The sequence below is a fragment of the Gouania willdenowi genome, chromosome 6 (assembly GCF_900634775.1).
Source record: "Gouania willdenowi chromosome 6, fGouWil2.1, whole genome shotgun sequence".
Classification (NCBI taxonomy): Eukaryota; Metazoa; Chordata; class Actinopteri; order Blenniiformes; family Gobiesocidae; genus Gouania; species Gouania willdenowi.
The window spans coordinates 42,674,889-42,696,090 of NC_041049.1; the positions used below are offsets into that span (position 1 = coordinate 42,674,889).

Below are 21,202 nucleotides of genomic sequence, written 5' to 3' on the forward strand. Positions count from 1 at the left end.
AGAAGAGACCATCAAAGTAAATTCCAAAGTAAATTTCCTGATAAAAGTTGTAACTTTAACATACAATTTCAAAAAAAAAAAAAGAAGACAAAAAATAACTTGCTGGAATTATTATGCAGCTAATGATTCTTTGGAAATTTAAGAATCAATTTATGATCATCAGGAATAAAATCACAAATAATTGATTCTCAAATATTTTTACCACCCCTAATACACACAGTATGCATGTTAATGTGTATTTGTGAATGTATCGTGTGGTATATTTCTCTGCAGAAACTCTTATCCTGTGTGGCATGAGTGTAAGCAGACTCTTTTTGGCTCTCTGAGGACATCCTGTGAGCCAATTGACGTCCATTAGGCTAATGTGGCTTTGATCCATGGTGATGTACGTGAGGAGGGTGGATGTATGGGTGTGGGGTCAATGTGGACAGGTGATAGAAAGGGGGGAAGAGCAGTACTGCAGTGAGAAAGGTGGCGGGGGTAAGGGTGGGTGTGGGTGTGTGTGTGTGTGTGGGGGGGGCACATGGGGCCTGTTTGAATTTGCATGCCATCTCCTTGAAGTAATCACAGATTTGCACTCGGGTGGATTCAAACAAATTGACACACTAAGGGTAAGCAGGAGAGGTACAGAGTGAGAAAGTGAGAAGAAGAATACTGTGTTAAAAGTTTACCTTCTATGTCATTACAGTCATAGTCTTGAGTGATGCATGGATGGAGACAAAAGCACACACACACACACACACACACGCACACGCACACACACACACACATGAAAAGCAAAGAAACAGAACCTTTGTGTGAAGCAGAAAAAAAGCACATTCAAACACATTGTCATTTGGATGCAACTTAAATGGATCCTCCACTGTTATTACAAATCTGGCCTAAAATCTTTGAAATGTCCTCATTATTAGATCTACGCCTAGCAAAACACATTATTTTGCACCTTATTTGTTTTATTAACTTTTTAAAAATAGGACTACTTTACAGTTTTAGAGCCTGTGTTACTCCATTTTGAAATGACATGCTTGATGATGTCACATGGCCCCACTGCCTATCAACATCCCATTGTTTTCTATTGGAGTGAAGCATTCAGCAGCTTTTTAGATCATTTAGCAGCTTTTTCAGTCAAAATCACAACTTGTGCTGCTTTTGGTCGCTCTAAATAATCAGGAAAAGTTAAAGATGTCAATACAATGTAAATCTCTTTTGTTTACCAAAAGAGAATAAAAACATCGGTGACCACAGGGGGCGACAATTCCAACTTTGTGGTTTTGTAGTAGACAAGAAGCAGAGAAGAAGAGCACTCCTAAAGGGCCTTTAGTCGCCCCGTAAATCAGGGACTGTTGAAGAACTCCCACTCATAAGGACTATCTTCAGGGTTTGTGTGTCTTTAACTGTTCGTGATTAGTCGTTTAACTTTAGCCACAAGAGCATGTCAGTGCACTGTTTAAAAGAGAGTAAAGGTCCCTTAGGAAAGCTTCTCTTCTCTGCTTCATTGTCTACTATGAAATGGCAAAGTTAAAACTGTCGCCCCCTGCGGTGACAGATTGTTTTCAGGTCACAATTGTTTTTATTCTCTTTCGGTAACTTATCCTGATAATTAATGCAACCTTAGGCAGCACAAATTGGCATTTTGACTGAAAAAGCTGCTAAATGATCTAAAAAGGTGCTAAATGATCTATAAAGCTGCTGAATGCTTCACTCCAATAGAAAACAATGGGATGTTTAGAAGCAGTAGGGCCATGTGACATCATTAATCAAGTGATTTCAAGATGTCGGAACGCAGGCTCTAAAACTGTAAAGTAGTCCTATTTTTAAAAGTCAACTAAATGAATATGGTGTAAAATATTGTGTTTTTTTAGGCATAAATCTAAGTACATTTCAAAGATTTTAGGCCAAACTTTTAAAAACAGTAGAGGATCCCGTTAAAAAACACCTCATCAAGCTGAGACAGTAGACTGTTTTGCAAACAAAAAGTAGTGAATTAATAACAATTAATGACGTGTTGATGGAGAAACAAATCCAATCATGACACACACATGCAGGCCATATGGAGTCATGGTTTCTCCAAGATAATCCTGAACCCCAGAGACGATGATGATATCACATCATAGCAGAAGTTTCAAACAATGCCTGGATCATTCTATGTCATTTCACAAATGGCCCATGCACTTTGGTCTCAAAAAATTCCTAAGTTTTTACCAATTCGTCCAAAATCTTCCAATAGTCACATTGTACATTTTTAGTTTGATTGGATGAACATTTTTTGAGATGTGGCCAATTTAGTGATGGGGGTATGTGTTGATTTTTGTGCGTCCTTATTTTTCTTCCATTTTCAGCTTCCAATATCTCAGGAACTACACCACATAGGTAACTAAAAGTTGGTGTAGTAATACAGCTCCACCTACTCTCTCAGAATATACAAAAAGATCTGCTATCCACCCTATCTGGTGGACATGCCAGCCCCTCAAAATTGGAAAAAAGTTAGGGTGGGTTTGGGTCTGGAACATGTTCACTTTACATATGCCTCAGCTCCCTGTAATTTAATCAGCTTAGAGCTATGTACATAGACTAATGGTTAGTCACATATATGCATTGGTTCTTAGATCATAGCCTCTAGAAATCCAAATTTTTTTGTATTATTTTCATTGGCCCATAACTGCATGAGGGAATGTAAGAAAAAATCTTATAGTATAAATGTTACACAAACTTTATGTAACTTCATTTTTATTTTGGACCCCAACTTTGGAACTATTTCACCACCTACCAATATTGAAAATCCTTTACATGAGGCCATTGTAGCTTGCCTCTGTGTCTTACAATAATGTATTGCTTATTAGTTTTTCACTAATAACATAAAGTAACATAGTTTCCTACATGATGTAGTTCCTGAGATATCAGAAGCTGAAAATGAAAGAAAAATATGAACGCACGAAAATTGACAGATACCCCACTCACTAAGTTGTCCATATCTCAAAAAGCATTCATCCGATCAAAATAAAAATTTACACTGAGCCAATTGAATTATTAAGGAACAATTGGTAAAAAAAATTCAGAATTTTTTGAGACCAAAGTGCGTGGGATGTCCTGAAAATTAATTTTTTTACAAAGTAAGGCAGAACCAAACCTACCTTTGACCCGCTCCCCACGGTTCAGCTGGATCTCCCCCTCCCCTTGTGGCGTGTAGGGCTTGACCACGATGAACGTGCGTCCTGGGACGGCGCTGTAGAGTTTCCTTTTGGGCCCGCGGGGGCCCGTCAGCGCTGGGGGCGGCGTGTGATGATGAGGAGGACTGGGGTCTCGGTACACTGAGCCGGGGCTGTAAACAAACACATACGTTACTGTGGTGATCCCTGGGAGCTGGTAGCTGAAGCCCGTGGTCACCGACATGGTGGTCGTCAGCGGGACGGCGACCTGGTGACCCCCTCTGGTTGTTATGCTGGCCAATGAGGGATTCATGAGTGAGCCCCCCACCCCTTGGTTCCTGCCAATCATCAGTCAATAAATGGTCAGTGTTCCATGAGAGGGTCACGAGAGGAGAGAGTATACGCCCCTCCTCCTCCTCTTCCTTAATATCACAGACAATATCCTTCTGGCTCTCGTTCACCTCCTCCTATCCGCCTCCTCTGTCTCGCATCCTAATCGAGGCAGAAATAAGCAATCAAAGGAGCACCTCCAGCGTGAGTCGGTCCGATGTGTCAGGATGCAGCAGTCGGTGACACACATCCTGAGTTCAGCCTCCAGCTCAAGTGTTATCCACCATCTATGGAGGGACAAAAATCCCCAAAAGTCCCCAGTTTGACGAGTTCCAGGCTGGGCTTCAGAAGCTCTGGGTTCTCCTGCTGTGGTCTGCGCCCCCAGACTCCCACTCTCTCTCTCTTTCTCCCGGGAGTCCCACCGTGTCTGCCTCTCCTCTCCTCTCCCCTCCACTCGTCACACACACGCCGACTCTTACACACACTGTGGTGATGATGCTGCTGCTGCTGCTCAGCGTACCATCCCCTCCCCTTTGGCAGCTCGCTCACACTCACACACCACCACCAGCTTTCAATGTGCATCCTCACAAACAGCCCCCCCCCCCCCCCCCCCACACACACTCCACTCCAGCTAATATTGTGCCTTTTTTGATATTACGGCATATGGCATGAGCAGCATGTTGCTAACATGGTTGACACACACACCCATACGTATGCACACGCGTGTGTGCGTCACAGCTCTCTGAGGTTGTGTATGTGTGCTGGTGTGCGGCGACTCAGCCCATTTGCTTTACTTGTGGCTCCGCCCTCTTTGCTGATGGCATCGAATCGAATCCCCTCTTTCTCTTTCCATTTCACCATCTCATCCCTCTGCTTCCTGAGCTCTGTTTGCACTGCACGATCATCCTCTCACTCATTCTTTCTTTCTTTCATTCCATTCTCTCTCAGCAGCAGCCGAGCTCCGCCTATTCTTCATTCATCACTACTTTGCAGGTCGCTGTGGAAGTTGTATTCAGCATCATTTCCTGCTGATATTTTCCATAGGCTTTTTTGCCACAGTTATAAAACACTGGCATATGGAAAGCTGTTTCACTATCAGTGATATCAACCATTATTAAGAGTACATGCACTCAGTTTAGGTTTACTAGTGCACAGATAGACTAGTAAAAAGTGTCACTAGTTAGCATCATATGCTAGTAAGGGGGCAGGGAAAGTAGATTTAGGTTTGCCATTGGCTTTTGAAAGCATTCTAACCAATCAGGGAGCTGCATTTCATTGTAATCCCTCCTACCATATTTACATTATTAGGTCTACTAGTACTTCCAGTGAATCTTTTGGCTTAATATTACTACTATGAGACTAACTAGTACAGTGCCCGTCAGAAATATGTATTCATATAGTAGGAGCTTGAGTATGTGTTTGAAGGTTGGATGTAAAAAGAGGTGTACATATTCTGTACTCTGTAGTGTTATAAAGGGGTTCATTTACGGGTGAAAAGTAAAATAGCATGTGCGATTTCCCTGGTTTGATTCTATGGGACATGCTCATGATAAATTTATAAATAAAGTTTGCACCAATGTTCGCTGGACTTAAACAAATGGATAATAAATGTCCCAGAGCATCCCTTGTCCTTAGACCCTCCTTCGGCAAGGAAAAACTCAAAAAACCCAGTGGAAAAATTAATTACACACAAACATGTCATGAAGTATATAAGTATATACTCCTTCCCACTCCTTTTTGGACATGTACATTACATTTATATAGAAAGTATTTGAGAGCTTATTTGTATGGTCTCATTCATTGTTTGTCCATACTACTCTTTTTAAATTTTGTTTTTTTCTCTCTTTTTTCTTTATTTTATTTTTTTACATGTTTGAAATAACATAATTTCATATTTGCCTGCCAACAACTTCTGGGTTCACTGTTCGCTTTGAACACAGCCGCTGCCATTGGCCGCCAATACCTTCCGGGAACTATTTGAGTCTCCGTTATCACAACTCTCTCTCTAAACGGTTCTGTGTGTGTGCAGCTATGGCAACCCCGTCCCCCTCTTATGTCCTGTCCGTAAATCAATGCAGTTATTGACGACAAAGTACCTAAAATCCCAGTTATGTCACTCGGAATCAATGGATTCAAATTGGCCGGCAATAACTTCCAGGAACTATTTGAGTCTCTCTAAATGACGTTGTGTGCGTGTGGCCGCGTTGACCGCATTGATTTCAAAATAAAATAATACGTTTTGAAATGTAATCACTGAATAAGTCCAATATAATGGATGCACACACTCGGGCTTTGTGGAAGCTGTTAAAAAGTTTCAGCTCCATCAGACACCGCGTCAGGTAGATATGCGCTCCACACGCACACAGACGATCCTTGCTTTTATGGAAAAAATTTTGAGATATCAGTGATATAAACCATTATTAAGTTTTACTAGTGCTCAATTTATGTTTACTAGTGTGTAAGTAGACATTACTAGTGATGCAAAAAGTGTCACTGTTAGTACTAGTGAAAGCAAAGCTGCCAGTAGTTAGCATCATATGCTAATAAGGGGGCAGGGAAAGTAAACCGAGAACTGTCATTTGCTTCTAAAAGTATTCCAACCAATCAGGGAGCAGGATTTGGTTCTAATCCCTCCTAAGTCATTTGCATTAGGTCTACTAGTATAACTAGAGGATTTTTTGCCTTTACTAGTACTGCTAGTAAACTAAAAACACTCTACTTGTACAACTAGTGAGATATTATGAATGTACTAGAAGTACTAGTAAACAAAAAAAGTTAGATTTTTGGCACACGAGTGACTTTACTTCCTTGTAAAGCAAAGTCGTCTACAAGTAGACAATTATGTGCCACTAGTAGTACTAGTAGACTTAAGATACAGTACGTTACTAGTAAAAATTCAAAGCTAGTACTACTGTACTAGTAGTACTAGTACACTTAAAATATCTCACTAGTAGTACAAGTAAACTGTTTTAAGTCTACTAGTAGTAATAGTAAAGACAAACGTTTCACTGGTAGTAATAAAGGTAGGAGGGATTAGAAACAATTCAAGCCTGAACCTTATTTCCCTGCCCCATTATAGCATATGATTAACTATAGCAACACCTTTTACTTCAATAGTGCTACTAGTGACAGTTTCTGCTTTACTTGTAGCACGAGTGACACTTGTTACTTCACTAGTGAAGTCTACTCATGCACTAGTACAGTGGTACTCAAACTTTTTATTACCTTAAGTAACCCATTTCTCTTATTTTTGAATCCATGTACCCCCTCTTTTCCGACGACATTTTGCCCAGAACACTATGAAGAAAAACAACAACTATAGAGCATATTGATGGATTAATGAGCGATAACACACATTTTAAAGAATCTAATTTTGTAAATAAATAGAATGAAACAGTATTTTGGGCTTTCTAAATAGATTTATTTCAATAGTTTTTATCATTTCTTGTTATCTCCCACCTGGTGTGGGACTGAGACTGAATGTATTTTCAGTTCATGTTCTCATCCAGATAATTTCCATAATTTTTATCATGATTATCATTTTTAACTGAAAATAAACATTATAACCCCTCATATTTTAATGCTTGTATTTGTTAATTTCCCAGTGTAGTGCAATTGCGTACCCCTAGGGGTACGGGTACCCCCATTTAAGAAACAATGCACTGGTAAACCTAAACTGAGTACGTTTACTCTTAAATTAAGCACTACTAGAGCCTAAAAATGGTTGATATCACTGATAGCAAATTTATACTGGCAAAGCATGAAGTCCAACCATAAGTAGCTATATTTAATATAAACAGGTCTAAGCTGTAGTGTTGTGTTCAAGACCGCACTATCCGAGACCAAGACTTGCCCGAGACCAGAATGCACCGAGACCAAGACAAGACCAAGACTTTCGGGAGCCGAGACCGAGTCAAGACCAAGACCGAGACAAGCTGAGACCAAGACCATAAACTTTTATTTTGTCGATTTAAAAAAATATATAAATAAATAAAATTAATAAATTTCTTTTAAATACAAAAAAGGTGCCTGCAAAAACGTACTAAAATATTAAAACTACTACTGCTACTGATAAATTCACAATTATTCTACATATTTGAAAACAATATTTTTATGTCAGCTGAATGTACAGCAAGTTTTTAAAAGTATTTCTGCCAAGAAATAATGATTCTGATTCTTTGAGTTGTGCAGGTCAACAGGTCACAGAGTTCACAAGATAATTTTTTAGTTTGAAAAAGCCTGTACACAGGTTATTTTTATTAATTCACTAAGTTGATATAGTTTAAATTGGTTGCCATAAATGTAACTAGGATATTCAGTTACAAAGGTTTCCAGCTGTAACTGTAAAATTGAAACTTACTGAAATAAAACTACATCAACAAGTTGTCATCAGTGTAAAAAACAAAGAGCTACAGGTAGATGTGAAACTAAATAAAACAAACCCTGGAACAGTCATGTGACAAATTAATCAATAGTTCTTGTTGAGAATTATTATTATTCTGGATACAGTGGAAACAGAAACTATAAAAATAATTATATTGTGAACCTGTTTATATTGTGGGGAACATATTATATACATAAATGTAATTGGAATCTAAAGACACAAAAAAACACCACTTTAAAAAGATAATAGACTAATATAAGACCTCTTTACAGTTATTTGACTCATTCTGTGCTAGTGCAACTTGCGGCGATGACGCACTGGTGACGACATAATCCATGATGGCGGCGGCCTGGACTACAGCTGACACTATGTAATGAAAGCCTTAAAAGACATGGATATAATGAAAAGAGTGGATGGACAGAGACATAAACATGAGGACTTTCACACGGACACACACGGACTTATTAAACACACACGGACCTCAGTAAACGGAACAGGCTGCACCGGCCGGCTGGCACTAGGACCCAGAGGCGGAGAAAGTGCGTTCCCTGTTCTGCATTCACAGGCTGTAATATCACCAGTTTATCATTTTACCAGTTGTTAGAGCTACTGTCTTTACCAGGGAGATAATATTTATTCATGGTGATTGTTTTCTGGAGTTTTACTGAGATTTTTACCGGTGATTAGTTCATATCTACCTTGCGCTCCGCGGTCCAAACTGACACTGTAGCCAGACACGCACGCGCACACGCACACGCACACGCATACGCACACGCACACACACACACACACACACACACACACACACACACACACACACACACACACACACACACACACAAGTGTGTCACACACGTCACTCAGTCACATTAAGGAAGGTTGCGGTGGATTAAATAATGAATAAAGGATTGTTTTATCCCGTTCTTCTCCGTGTTACTATCACATTATAAAAAGGTTTAAAAATAGCAGGAATTAGTGCTGGTCTCGAACGGTCTTGACGGAAAATCCCGAGTCCGGGCAGCCCGAGTCCGAGACAAGACCGAGTCAAAATGCTTTAGAGTCCGAGACAAGACCAAGACCTTTAAAATTTGGTCTCGACTACCACAACAATACTAAGCTGAGCTGGGATTGTGTGTTAGTTAGCGTAGTTTATTCACAGCAACATTTACATGAAAGGGCTAAACATATATAACCCTCTTAAATCCCAGCCCTTTAATCTAAACTCATCCACATATCACTTACTTGTTACGTCTCATTTCTTTCCTACTCTTCATTAAAGCTTTCCTTATCAATTTCCTTCATTTTCACTCAGCCCTTCAGGTGCTGTTTGAGTTATTCTCACTCAATTCGTATCACTTTTCTCACTCTCACTCATCCATCTTCTCTTTCTGTGTCCGCATGTCTAACTGCTCACTGACGGCTTTCTAAATACCGTAGGGACTGGGGGGCCGGGCTGGATGCTACATGGTAATGTCAATGCCTCAACAGTGAGAAGCAGCAGTACATGCAGCAGAGGGAGGGAGAGCTGAGAAACATGGGAATAACTGTGTCACAACCAGTGGCGGTTGGCCAATAGAGGGCGCTGGGGTGCCGCCTCACCACTCAGCATGTTCGTTTGAGTAAGACATCAAAAATTATAAAAATCGGGGCGGTGTGTAGCTCAGTGGGTAGAGCGCCCGCCCCACGTACGGAGGCTGTAGTTCCTCACCTGCAGCGGGTCCAGGTTCCTGCGTGTCATTCCCTGCTCTCTCTGACCCCCTTCCTGTCTAGCAACTGTCATATAAAGGCCACTAGAGCCAAAAAAATCCTTTAAAAAAAAAAAAATTATAAAAATCAATAATAAACTACAAAACATATGTATCTGTATTTAGATAATCAGGATAAATATTATATAGATAATGATGATCTGTGAAGTTGTTTCGTTTATCTGTGTCTGATTAGTGATGTGTTTCCGCTTTGGGGCGCACTAATCTTTACCATCTACTCTCATAAAAAGTTGTACATGCGCAGTAACTCCTCTTCAATACGAGTCAATGGAGTGACTCTGGGCGCAGCTTACAAGCGCCCAGAGTCACTTCTGCGGCTGTGCAGCGTTGAATGCAGCTGATCATTTACACAACACCACCTCCGCCATGATAGGGGCTGACATCACAGTCGTCCGTCATAAAGTGGCTTTGAAAGGTGAAACCGTGGGACGTTAGAAGGAAAAGCAAAATTAAGAAAGATAAATTAAATAATTCTGCTTTCCCTGCCTACCTGCTGACTCAGCATGGATAAAGACAGGTAGGACCCATATAAAGCACTTTTCAGAAAAAGCAAAGAAACATGAACAAACTAGGAACAAACTATATTTGATGATTTCAAATCTTGAATATGTCCATATTTTGTAGGTCTTAAATTATATTTTGTCAAGTCTTAAATTATTTAAATTAATTTACCACTTCCTTTGTCGCCCCCGTTTGTATTTAATTACTTGTTAAACTAACTAAAACTAAAAAATAGGTAAAATCTGAAAAACAAAATTAAATTAAATTTCAAGGAGTATAATAACTCTGACACACACTCACTCACTCTATTGTACAGTATATACCAGTTTCTCCTGGGGTTAGAGAACGAGCTGCAGCTTGGGGGACCATGGAATAATTTATACATACACACACACACACACACACACACACACACACACACACACACAAGACTATACATTAACTTTCTAGATCACCAGCCAATTAATTAATTAGTTTTTATTTTAGTTGACTGCAGAAATGCATTAAAATGGTAAAAATATAAACATTTAATTTAAAAACAATGCAACAATGCCGCCTAAAAAGTGTAATATGGAACGTTGGGTATATCATGAAGTGAACCTTTTATAAAGTATATTCTCATAACCTAATAAACAAACTTAACTCAGAAGAAAATTGGATCCGTGGAACACTGTCTGAAGTTAGAAAGAACTAAGGATGACATGTAGAGAAAACATGTTTTACTAACATGCTCTTCAAATGTAAACAAAACCCATTCCCCACAAACTATATAGTGCACATTTAAAGGTGAACAAATGATGGAATACCAGCCACTCACGACCCGACATCCATTTAGTGTTAAAACTCCTCAATTTCTTCTTCTTTTCAGATCCTCTATTATTTTCATTTTCCCTTGTGTCAGCAGCAGACTACCTTTTTGCAGTTCAGGTTTTTCAACACCTGATAAATATCTCCACATGCTTGTTTGTTTTTTTCTAACTAATTTCAGTTCCTATTGTTTGTTTTGCGCTGTTCCGTTTGTCTTCTCCGATACCAAACCATAACAATCACGTCAACGTAAGCATATAGCCAATTGTTGTATGACCCGTCACACCATAGTGTTGATTGGAAATGTAGGATTAGTACAAAAAAATACAAAAAAAAGATACACATTACATTTTAAAGTCTAAACACACACAAAAACCATCAAATCTGTTGGCGGAAAACAGCCCAATCTGGCAACAATGACTTGTTGCATCGTTTCTGCAGCCTGCCAATTCAAACAGACGCAGTGGTATTTGTTTCATTCTTCACCAGCCAAAATGGCTAGTAATGCTACAATGTCACCCGACAAAGTAAATTTTTACCTGCATTTGGCTGATGTTAATTTAAAGCATGTAATGTATATGTATGTACACTATATGGATACTGGACATAACACACTGCTTCATAATGGCAATAAAATTACAGAAAAAAGAAAAACTTTTAAGGTGTTTTTAAAAATAAATGTGCACATTTTTGTTTATTGTTAATACATTAAACACATTTTATGTTTTATACAAGACTAGTAAGTACAGGTACTCTTTAAGTTCTTTTCTAATACAAAGATCTTAAATACTGAATTTAAAATGTTCAAATAATAGATAATCTTTTCTGGTATTTAGGGCAAATGGAAGAAAATTGTGTTGAAAGGACGTGAGGATTACGAAGGGGTCCTTGAATTTTTTTTTTTTTTAATATCATTTCATATAAAGGTTTTTTATACCTGCGGTGTTAATCATCCTCTTTTCTCTTTTCAATATCTCTCCCTCCTCAGTGATTCCATTTCTATCACATGGAGCTACCAACACATGCTTACACACTATTAAGTTCTAAAGACATCTGTTGTAAAGACACCAATCGTTTCCAAGGATACCAGTCCTGGCTGTAACTATGGCAACTGTCAATTAAAAAACAGCCAACTAAAGTGCTGATGTGTCATTAGTGAAAACTCAGATCAATGGCTTTTTTCTTTCTTTCATGAAATATAAATAATAGTATTAGGATAAGTAACACGTTTTCAATGTACTTAAAATCTTTCAATGTGTACATACATTTTTTTTTTTTCCCTTTGGTGTTAATTTAGAATGTTAGCAATGTTTGTACATCCAAATAGGGTTGTAAAGCAGTGTAACAGCCGTAAAACTGAGTTTTTGTTGCACTTTGTTTGTATGATAAACCTGCATTTAAAAAAGTTATTCTGATTCTATTCGCAAGCAAGGGTGCCTTAGCGTAGCAATGTTCCAACAGCTTCATCATTTCAGGTAAATGGATTTTCCCTCAAACAGCAGCGCTCTCTGAGGTAGAATGAGCTCAATATAACTAGACACGGGATAATCAGCGTCACACTTTGCATCCCAATGACCATCAGCCCTTGCTTTGCTTCACATGACTGAACGTAGGATATTTTATGCCTTCACAGTCAACGAGTGAATGAATCCATGCAGAACAAAAAGTGTAAAGATTCTCCATTTTTTTACATAAACTTCTCAAACTCTGAAACTGAAATAAAAAAGGGTGAAATGGTGTTGTATCATTGAATTTCTGCATGGGGAATTGAAGCCTTTAGCAGGTAAAATATACTCTGGGACTGGCCTGTGTGAACGTGCCCTTGAGAGCGGATGAGCTAAGCTAAACAATTTACTTGAGCTAGGATAGCATTAGTAACACCAGCTAAAAATGCAATGCTGTTGTATGATCATTAGCAGATTTAGAAAAAAATAAGATATTGAAAGACAAGCAATAAAAATAAAAAAATCAAAAATCTAAGATTTTTTTTTTTACTGTAAATGGAGTTTTTCCTCTTCCTCTTGCTGATGCTTTGTCAACTGCACCAATTGGCTTATTCTTTTTTTACTCAGCCCTTACCCCAATGATTAAACATTAACTTCATCAACAAATTATGCACAATGGTAGCATCACATTATACTTTAAGCACAACCATAAAAGCTGACTGTTAACCACTCCTTCCATTGTTTCACTGTAATTCCCTCTCCCCTGCTCCTTTCGCCCCTCAACCAAGTGTAAAGGCGCGTTCACACCAACCACGACTTCAGTGACTCTGGCGACTAGATTACATTCAAAATCAATGTAAACGATGCGACCGTTGAAGCGATGCAACTTGCGTGATTTGAGTGACCAGGTCGTGGCAAGGCAAGGGAAATGTATAGCGCATTTCATACACAAGACAACTCAATGTGCTTTACATGATCAAAAAGTGCAACAGAAAACATTTGTAGGAACCCTGGTCGATGGTCAAAAGGCGGTAAAAACACTGTCGCACGTTTGGAATTTTATTACACTTTTATGACTCAAAAACAGACAATGGAAAAAGGGACCAAGGAACATTTCTTCAAATCCCAGCCCTTCTTCCTGCAGACTCTTTGCTGACACCCATCCTCCCCAAAGAACAGACATTCCACAGAGATAACAGGGATGTAACCTGACACCCTACACCAGAGACATCCTTTTCAACATGAAGATTAAAAAGGAAGAAATAAAAAAAAAAACCTATACACCATCTGATGCTTTAAAGGCAGAACTGTGATTTAAACGAATTTCAGACATGGGACCTCGATTTTAACCATTTTTCTACAGGAAAGAGACTCATCGTGTGCCTCCATCTGATATATTTAAGCACTAATGCAGTCACATTTCAAGGGAAATGTTTATAACTTCATATTCCATGATCATTGATCAAAGTGTATTTGTCCTCTTTTGTCATGCTTAAAGCTAGAAATAATTCAAATCAGTCATTTAAGGGATAATCAATTGAAAGTCATTTTTCAAGGGTTCATACAATTGGCACACACCCATGCTCCATTTTAGACCTAACATGGTAACACCCTATCTAGTTTTATGACTCTTTGTTTAAGAAGCACATGCGGGACAGCCCCACCATCTTGTCTTCTTTACAGGAAAGTTAAGCCTCCCGCTTCTTTCTGCCAGCCAATCAGGTTTCACTCATTCCCACACTGCAGATGTGTTTTGACCAATCAGATAACCTCTTGACATGTTTATAAAAGGCCTCACTCCCTCTTATCACGCTCTCTTACGTCTCTTGCTCTTACCTCTCTTGCTCAGTTCCAGCGCTCTCGTCTCTGTCTAGTCCTCCTCTTTGCATCTGACTTAACAGTTAGATGTTATTCAGTTTAGTGATGCAGAATTTTTGAGATATTTATTGAACTTCTCTCCAGTCAGGAAGTGGCTACCAGCCACTTCCACAATGACTAACTTTAAGTTTTATCTCCATTTTTTTTATTAACCAAGCAGTTTTTAATTTTTGGAGCAAATCAATTTTTATAGCCTCCCATGAGTAAACTTTAACGAACTCTAGCATCTTTGATTTGAGAACATGTTAGTTAAACTACCCATCGACGTCCAGGAGTGGTGCCGTGTAGGAGAACCAGAACCCCAGCCAGGCCGACAGTATCCCGCGGGCCCGTACAGTGAATGAGCGGAAAACCTCTTCGGAAAAACGCAGGAAAAACTTTTTCCCCACACACTGCTGGTTACGCAGAAGGAGCTGTCATCATCACGCCTGTTCGAAGGAGGGTAAAACTGCACGCACACACAATTCTGGCAAAAAGGTGGTTTATAACTTAACAAATTCTCTCAATCAAAAATGCTAGATTCATAGTCCATATTTTTCATTTTGGTAAAGTTTTATTAATTTCATTACTTTAACTTTCCATTTTCCTTCTTCCTCTTCCTCAGAGCGTTAGGAAATCCCTATAAATCCCAAATTCACACAAACATCTAAAACACTCAGAATGTGTAGATACCATACATCTGTGTTAAAATGTACATTTTGTGTGATACCAATGAGTCAAAATTACTGAATAATTGTGAAACTGCCTAATTTATCATCGCGTTAATAGCCTGTAAAATAAACATGTACAAATTGTAAACGCTGTGTTTTTATTGACATTTAAACTTTTATTAAACCTCTATTCTGACGTCAAGAACCCACTACAAAAACAGGGAACTGTAACAATTAATTAAAATAAAGTGATCTAGGACACTTAAAACTCAATTCTAGATGGCACCTCTGGCAACGAACATATTAAAAATTAATAATTAATATTTTTGAATATTAATCCTCCTTTGTTCCCCTACACATTTAACAGCTGAAAATCAATAAGAGCATTCAAATCTGTAGCAAAAAACACTTAATATCATCAGTAAAAACTTTTAAAATCTCAACAAACACATTATATCAACAACAAGGCGACTGTGGCTCAGGTGGTAGTGGATCATCTTCTGATCGAGAGGTTGGGGGTTCGATCCCAGTACCTGACTATGTGTCGAAGTGTCCTTGGGCAAAACACTGAACCCTAAGTTGCTCCCAGTGGTCGACAAGCACCTTGAATGGCAGTCCTGTCCCATTGGTGTGTGAATGTGAGAGTGATTGGGTGAATGAGCTGATATGTAAAGCGCTTTGAGACTGCTTCAGTGTGGTGATAAAGCGCTATATAAATCTAGTCCATTTACCATTTACCAACAACATGACAAATAAAATCTCCCTCTCAATAATACGCAGTACAGGAAAAGAGTGCCTTTAACTTTCATTTAAAAATGTTCACATTGGATGCTGACTTCAGCTCTAGTGGCAGTTTGTTCCACTTCTTGGACGAGTTTCTCTGATCTTTCTGAGTCATTAAACCTTTCACTCTGTAGATGTTCTTTAGGTGGTAGAAGATGTTTTTGTGATAGATTTGATCTGACCCTAACCCCTAACCCTAACCCAGTGGTTGTAATATTTTTGAAAGCCAATGGCAAGCCTGAATTGGCTTTCTTGGTGGTCACTGATATCACATTTATGCTGAAACAGCTTTCCATATGCCAACATACTGTATTTGTCTAATTTCCCTCCATATCATTCATTGATTAATCCAAGCATGTGAAAACTGCCACACAGAACAACACACTCACTGATGTATCACATTTTTGCTTCAATGTGTGATAATACTAAGAGCTAAAAGGTCCTGTGTGTCTGTGAGAGCCAGCTTTTGATGGATGGACTAAAGTAACAGGAGAGTATTAGATGTGAGAGGAGTACGTCCTGAGTTGTATGTGTAATGCAATTCCCCGGTCAGACATCAGACACACACACACACAGCGCTCGGCATCAGGGAAACAAATTAGGTGTGCAGGGTACGTCGGTGATCTGGTTCTGACGTATGACCATAATAAAAAGCTTAACAAACCCAAGTGTCCATAAAGCAGTTTAATCTTTTGTGCTGAGATGTGATTGGAGTTTCTCTCTCTGCTGAACACTCACTAGTACAATGGAGGAGTTTTGTTTCACTGGATTTATGTTTCAATCAACACACAAGCTGTTTTTGAACCCAGCCGCTCATTCAGTAATATTACTCATAGCACTAATTCTGGAGTATATTCTCTCTGTTTGTGTCTCTCTCTCTCACACAAACAGAGAGATGGTTTCCAACTGTTCCCAGTGGTGATAGTTAATGGTCCCATTCCATCTGTCTGTCTTCAGTAAACAGTCACGGCTACATGAGTGCACATACATGTTAACTCGTACAGAAAGATTTTAATCTGTGATTTGGAGACTTTTCAGTAAAACTTGTCACATGAACAGGCCTGTTGGTCATGCTTTAAACACTAATTATTATCATTATAGACACCTTTAAAGGTGCAGTCTGCAACTCATATGAAAGTGACGTTTTGTCATATTTTCTAAAGCTGTCACTATGTAAGGACAGCTTTACATCAAACCAGTAGTTTGTGTGAAGAAACAGACTCATTGAGTCCCTCCTGCTGCTCCTGCAGCCTTTGGCAGATTGCCAGAATGATCCGCGACCGAGTAAAAAGAACCAATCAGAGCCCCGCCCCTTTCCTGGAGCTAGAGTACCGTCTTATTTTACAGTGTATGGTCTGGAGGAGTAGAAGATGGAATTGGTGACTTTTCTGCTTGAAAGGTAATTACTGCTGCTTTATTTACATTATGTTTGATTTGTAATTGTTACTCTAGAAATCTGTAGTGCATGTGTTGTTCATGTGCGCGCAGCATGCCTCCGTGTGGGCTGCTGTAAGTGACAATGAGTTGTTTCTGCTGCTGAGGTGTGTGCACGTAGAGAGAGAGAAGCGCTGCAGCATTATGCTTTTAACAGAGCCTGTTATATTACTGTGACGTTGCTGTCGGACTAATGTTAGCTTGTTAGCTCCTCTGAGGGAGGGACTTTGGAAAGTTTGGAGGCAGGGCAAAAGAGCAGTGGGGAGGGAGGGGGAGAGGGGGATCTGAGAGTCGCGGACTGCTCCTTCAATGCCAATCAGTTTTAGGCCGTGTCAATAAATCTGCTACAGTGTTCTCGCCAGTGCAGTTAAATGTTGGGGCCCCTAAAGGTGTGATTTCTGCCCCTACGCTGTAATTTTGATCGCCCAAAGTGTGCTTTTGGCCCCTGTGCTGTGATTTTGGTCCCCCACGCTGTGATGCCGTCCCCTACAGCTGTTGTCAAGCAATGACTTTCGTTTATGATTCAGCACAAAACAATTTACCTTCACTTTCTTGTGACACATCAGGAAACTGACTTAAGAGTCATTCCATGTCATTTCAACAAATTTTCAAGACCAATGCATATATGTGACTAACCATTGGTGATTTGAACAGTCTATGTACATAGCTCAAAGCTGATTAAGTTACAGGGAGCTCTAAAGACAGCAAAGTTGGTTACTGAAGGCCCAAACATGTTCGAGACCCAAACCCACACTAACTTTTTTCCAATTTTGAGGGGCTGGCATGTCCACCAGATAAGATGTATAGCAGATATGTTGTATATTCTGAGAGAGTAGGTGGAGCTGTATTACTATTACTACTATTACTATTACTACTAAATTTCATTTTCCTATAGTTCCTGAGATATTGGAAGCTGAAAATGCACAAAAATCGACACGTACCCCCTCACTAAAATGGTCATATATATCTCAAAAAGTATTTATCTGATCAAACTAAAAATGTACAGTGTGCCTATTTAATAATCACAGAACAATTGGTTCACATTTCTGATTTTTTTAGACCCAAGTGCGTGGGCCATTTGATGAAACATCATGGAATGACCCACACTCAATGTTCAGCCGTTATACTCATTGGTAAACGGGAGCGTTTTGAAAATTATGCAGTGATTGGACATGGAATTCACAGGGAGTGGCTGAATTTGCATTAGTACCATCATGAACATCTGGAGGGACTGGCAAACGGACCAGAATGCATTGCACACAAGGTTCCTGCTGCTTAACAGAAGGTTTTCCTTGCCGCCATGATGAATTCATGCTGGGTGTGGGATACATATGTATGTGTATATACGTATATATGCATATGTGTGTATCCATAAAATGAAGAGTCCGTCCTTAAGACTGCTCTACTGTAAAGTGTCTTGAGATACCATTGGTTATGATTTGGCGCTATACAAATAAAGATTGATTGATTGATTGATTGCAGTCCTTAGTGACAAAGCAGATATTTAAAATCTTCAGACAAAAACCCGTGAACATATGCACTATTTGACAACAGTCGCCCAAACATGGAAATGGTGAAGCATTTTAAAGTAAAACTTGCAAACCTGAGTCTTCCTCGGGGTCCGTATCCATGGGGGTAACCGTGGCTGTGGGAGCGCCTTGGAACGGCTTTATCATCGTCATGTGTGTGATGGAGAGAAGGTGATCGGGAATGAGACGATCTGGAGCTGCCTGTGCTCTGGAGGCTACTGTCAGGGAACTCACTATGACGACCCTGGAAAAAGAGCAGAGCAGAAAAATCATTAGCTTGCACAAAATCTGATCAGTTCAACAAGAAATGAGAGCTCTGCTACCTCTCCAAAGCTGCTGTGCTGTTGCCCAAACGCTGGCAGGCTGCGCAGCGAGGGAACGGGGGAGTGACCCTGTCGACCACGCACCTCCCGGACCGGGGGAATGGGAATGTGGTCGTGGTCTCCGTTTAGGTTGTTGTCACTTGCAGAACGAAGCAAGGAACGGGGCGACGGGAGAGTGCCGGGTGTGGTACGCCGACGGGAAGTGTAGGAGGGGGTCTCCCTGAAAGGCACTGAAACCACAGAAAAGAGTTGAAAAAACAAGAATAATACACAGCATGAGAGGTCAGAGGTTCCTAAACGGGGGGCACACGAGAACAGCTTTGCTGAATATTAAGTATTAAAAATAGAAAAACTATTTTTTCTTTGCACGCAAAAACATTATTACTATTTTTGGTGAGATTTAAGACAAATAATCATATTATCTTCTCCGAAAAAAGGTCTTTACAGATTTTGTTGTGATGGGGGAGGCCTTGTAATTTTTTAAATTCATTAATTCTTCAAATAATTTTTTTTAAGAACTAAAGTAATAGCTTAAAACACATGTATCAAACTCAAGGCCCGTGGGCCAAATTCGGACCTGTGAAGGAGGTGTTGGGGAAATGAAAAGTTAAAAAAAAGTAGGAATAATTAGTTTAAACTATCAAATAATGGGCATGACAAATTGTGATTATGGTTTAAATTCAAGCATGAAATATGTTGAAAAGAGGTTAAATGTGACAAAAATAGGTCAACGTGCAACGGAGAGAAAAGTCGTGGAAAGGGTTTATAAGTGCAGAAAATGTCTTGAAAGTTGAAAAAACTGCAGAGAAGGTATTGAAATGTGATGGAGAAGTGGCAGAAATGGGAGTAATGTAGTAAAAATATATTAAAAGGTACAAACACATGTCAAGAAAAAGTGATGAAAATAGGTTAAAATACGGAAAGTTTGGTGGAGTTGCAGAAAAAGATTATTTTCCCACCATGTAGCATAGTAAAATGATACAGTAATGTACTGTGTAGTTAGACTTCATATACAGTAAAAGTTCCCTGAAACCACCCCCAAAAAATATTGTTTGCTTTACTGTACTTTAAAGTACAGTTTACACCTTATTTATCATTTGATTATTTTTGGAAACACTTGAAGTATACCTTTTTAAAGAATTAACGGTGTTTTGTGTAAAGAAATATGCATTTTTTTTGTGATTATTGTTACAATATAACAAAGGATTTTGACCTTTTGATGACAGTTTGTCATGGATGTAAATGGTTTATTTCTCAGTTTTGTGTCATCTGTACAAAACCAAGACATTTACTGAATCTGTTTAAAAATAAAAATAAATAAAATCGAACCGCAAGCACCAGGAGTATTACATACCTTTCACACCAGATGGCAGAATTTTCCAGGTTTTTTTTAAAAAGGGAAAGTGCTGAGGTCAGCAACAAAAGAGGAAGCCCTGTGAAACCGCCTCGACTTAATTTTGCTCACATTTTTATATGCAAGGTTAGTTCTCGAGGGCTTTTCCTTTACATTTGCACTCATACCAGATGTAATGCAGTATCTCCATGTCAACATCCAACTGAAGCTGAAAAATTATTGTTTACGTACCAACATCTGAGGCTTTGTGGACCTTGATGATTTCTGCCAAGTCAAAGTTTCCTGCTATAATCGCCACCTGTAAAGGAATTATTTGAATAAATAAATAAAATAATAAAATCATACAAGGGATAACAAATCTGACACAAAGTTATCAGAAAATGCCTCCCCACCCCCTTCTGCACAAACGAACAAATGTCACATTAGCAAATCAGTCAAATGGGTGTGAACAGGCATCGTCTGCCTCATGCATGTACAAAGTAGGTTTTTTCTGTACAAAAAGTGTCAATTTCACATGGATTTCATCAACCGGAAAAGCAGGCCAACAACTGAAAGCATGTATTGGCTGCAGATGTCGATGTATTACATATAATTGTCATATATTTATATTGGATGTACAAAATATATATTGATGTGTGAATAATGGTTGCTACACAAACCTGAAACCCAGTCTGGCTGTTGTAGTTCTTGATTTCTTTATTGGCTCCACGAAAAAGGAGAACTCGAGCACAACTATCCTGCGTGACATCAGAGGCAAATAGTCAGGGATAGTCTGCATGCAACACGTAGAAACACTCATTCGTTTTCCAAGGTTTGTAAAACTAAACAATGACTGCAACAGAAACATCCAAAACATCAACATAAACACAAAA

General features: G+C 39.2%; 1 protein-coding gene across 1 annotated transcript in view; it reads right to left on the bottom strand.

Moving 5' to 3' along the window:
* shank3a (SH3 and multiple ankyrin repeat domains 3a) overlaps positions 1-21,202 on the bottom strand; it is a 245,538-nt gene that overhangs the window by 77,861 nt on the left and 146,475 nt on the right. Inside the window, 5 exon segments of the mRNA XM_028449494.1 lie at positions 3,132-3,319; positions 18,728-18,897; positions 18,977-19,206; positions 20,562-20,628; positions 20,990-21,067. Coding sequence (XP_028305295.1) covers positions 3,132-3,319; positions 18,728-18,897; positions 18,977-19,206; positions 20,562-20,628; positions 20,990-21,067 — 733 coding nt within the window.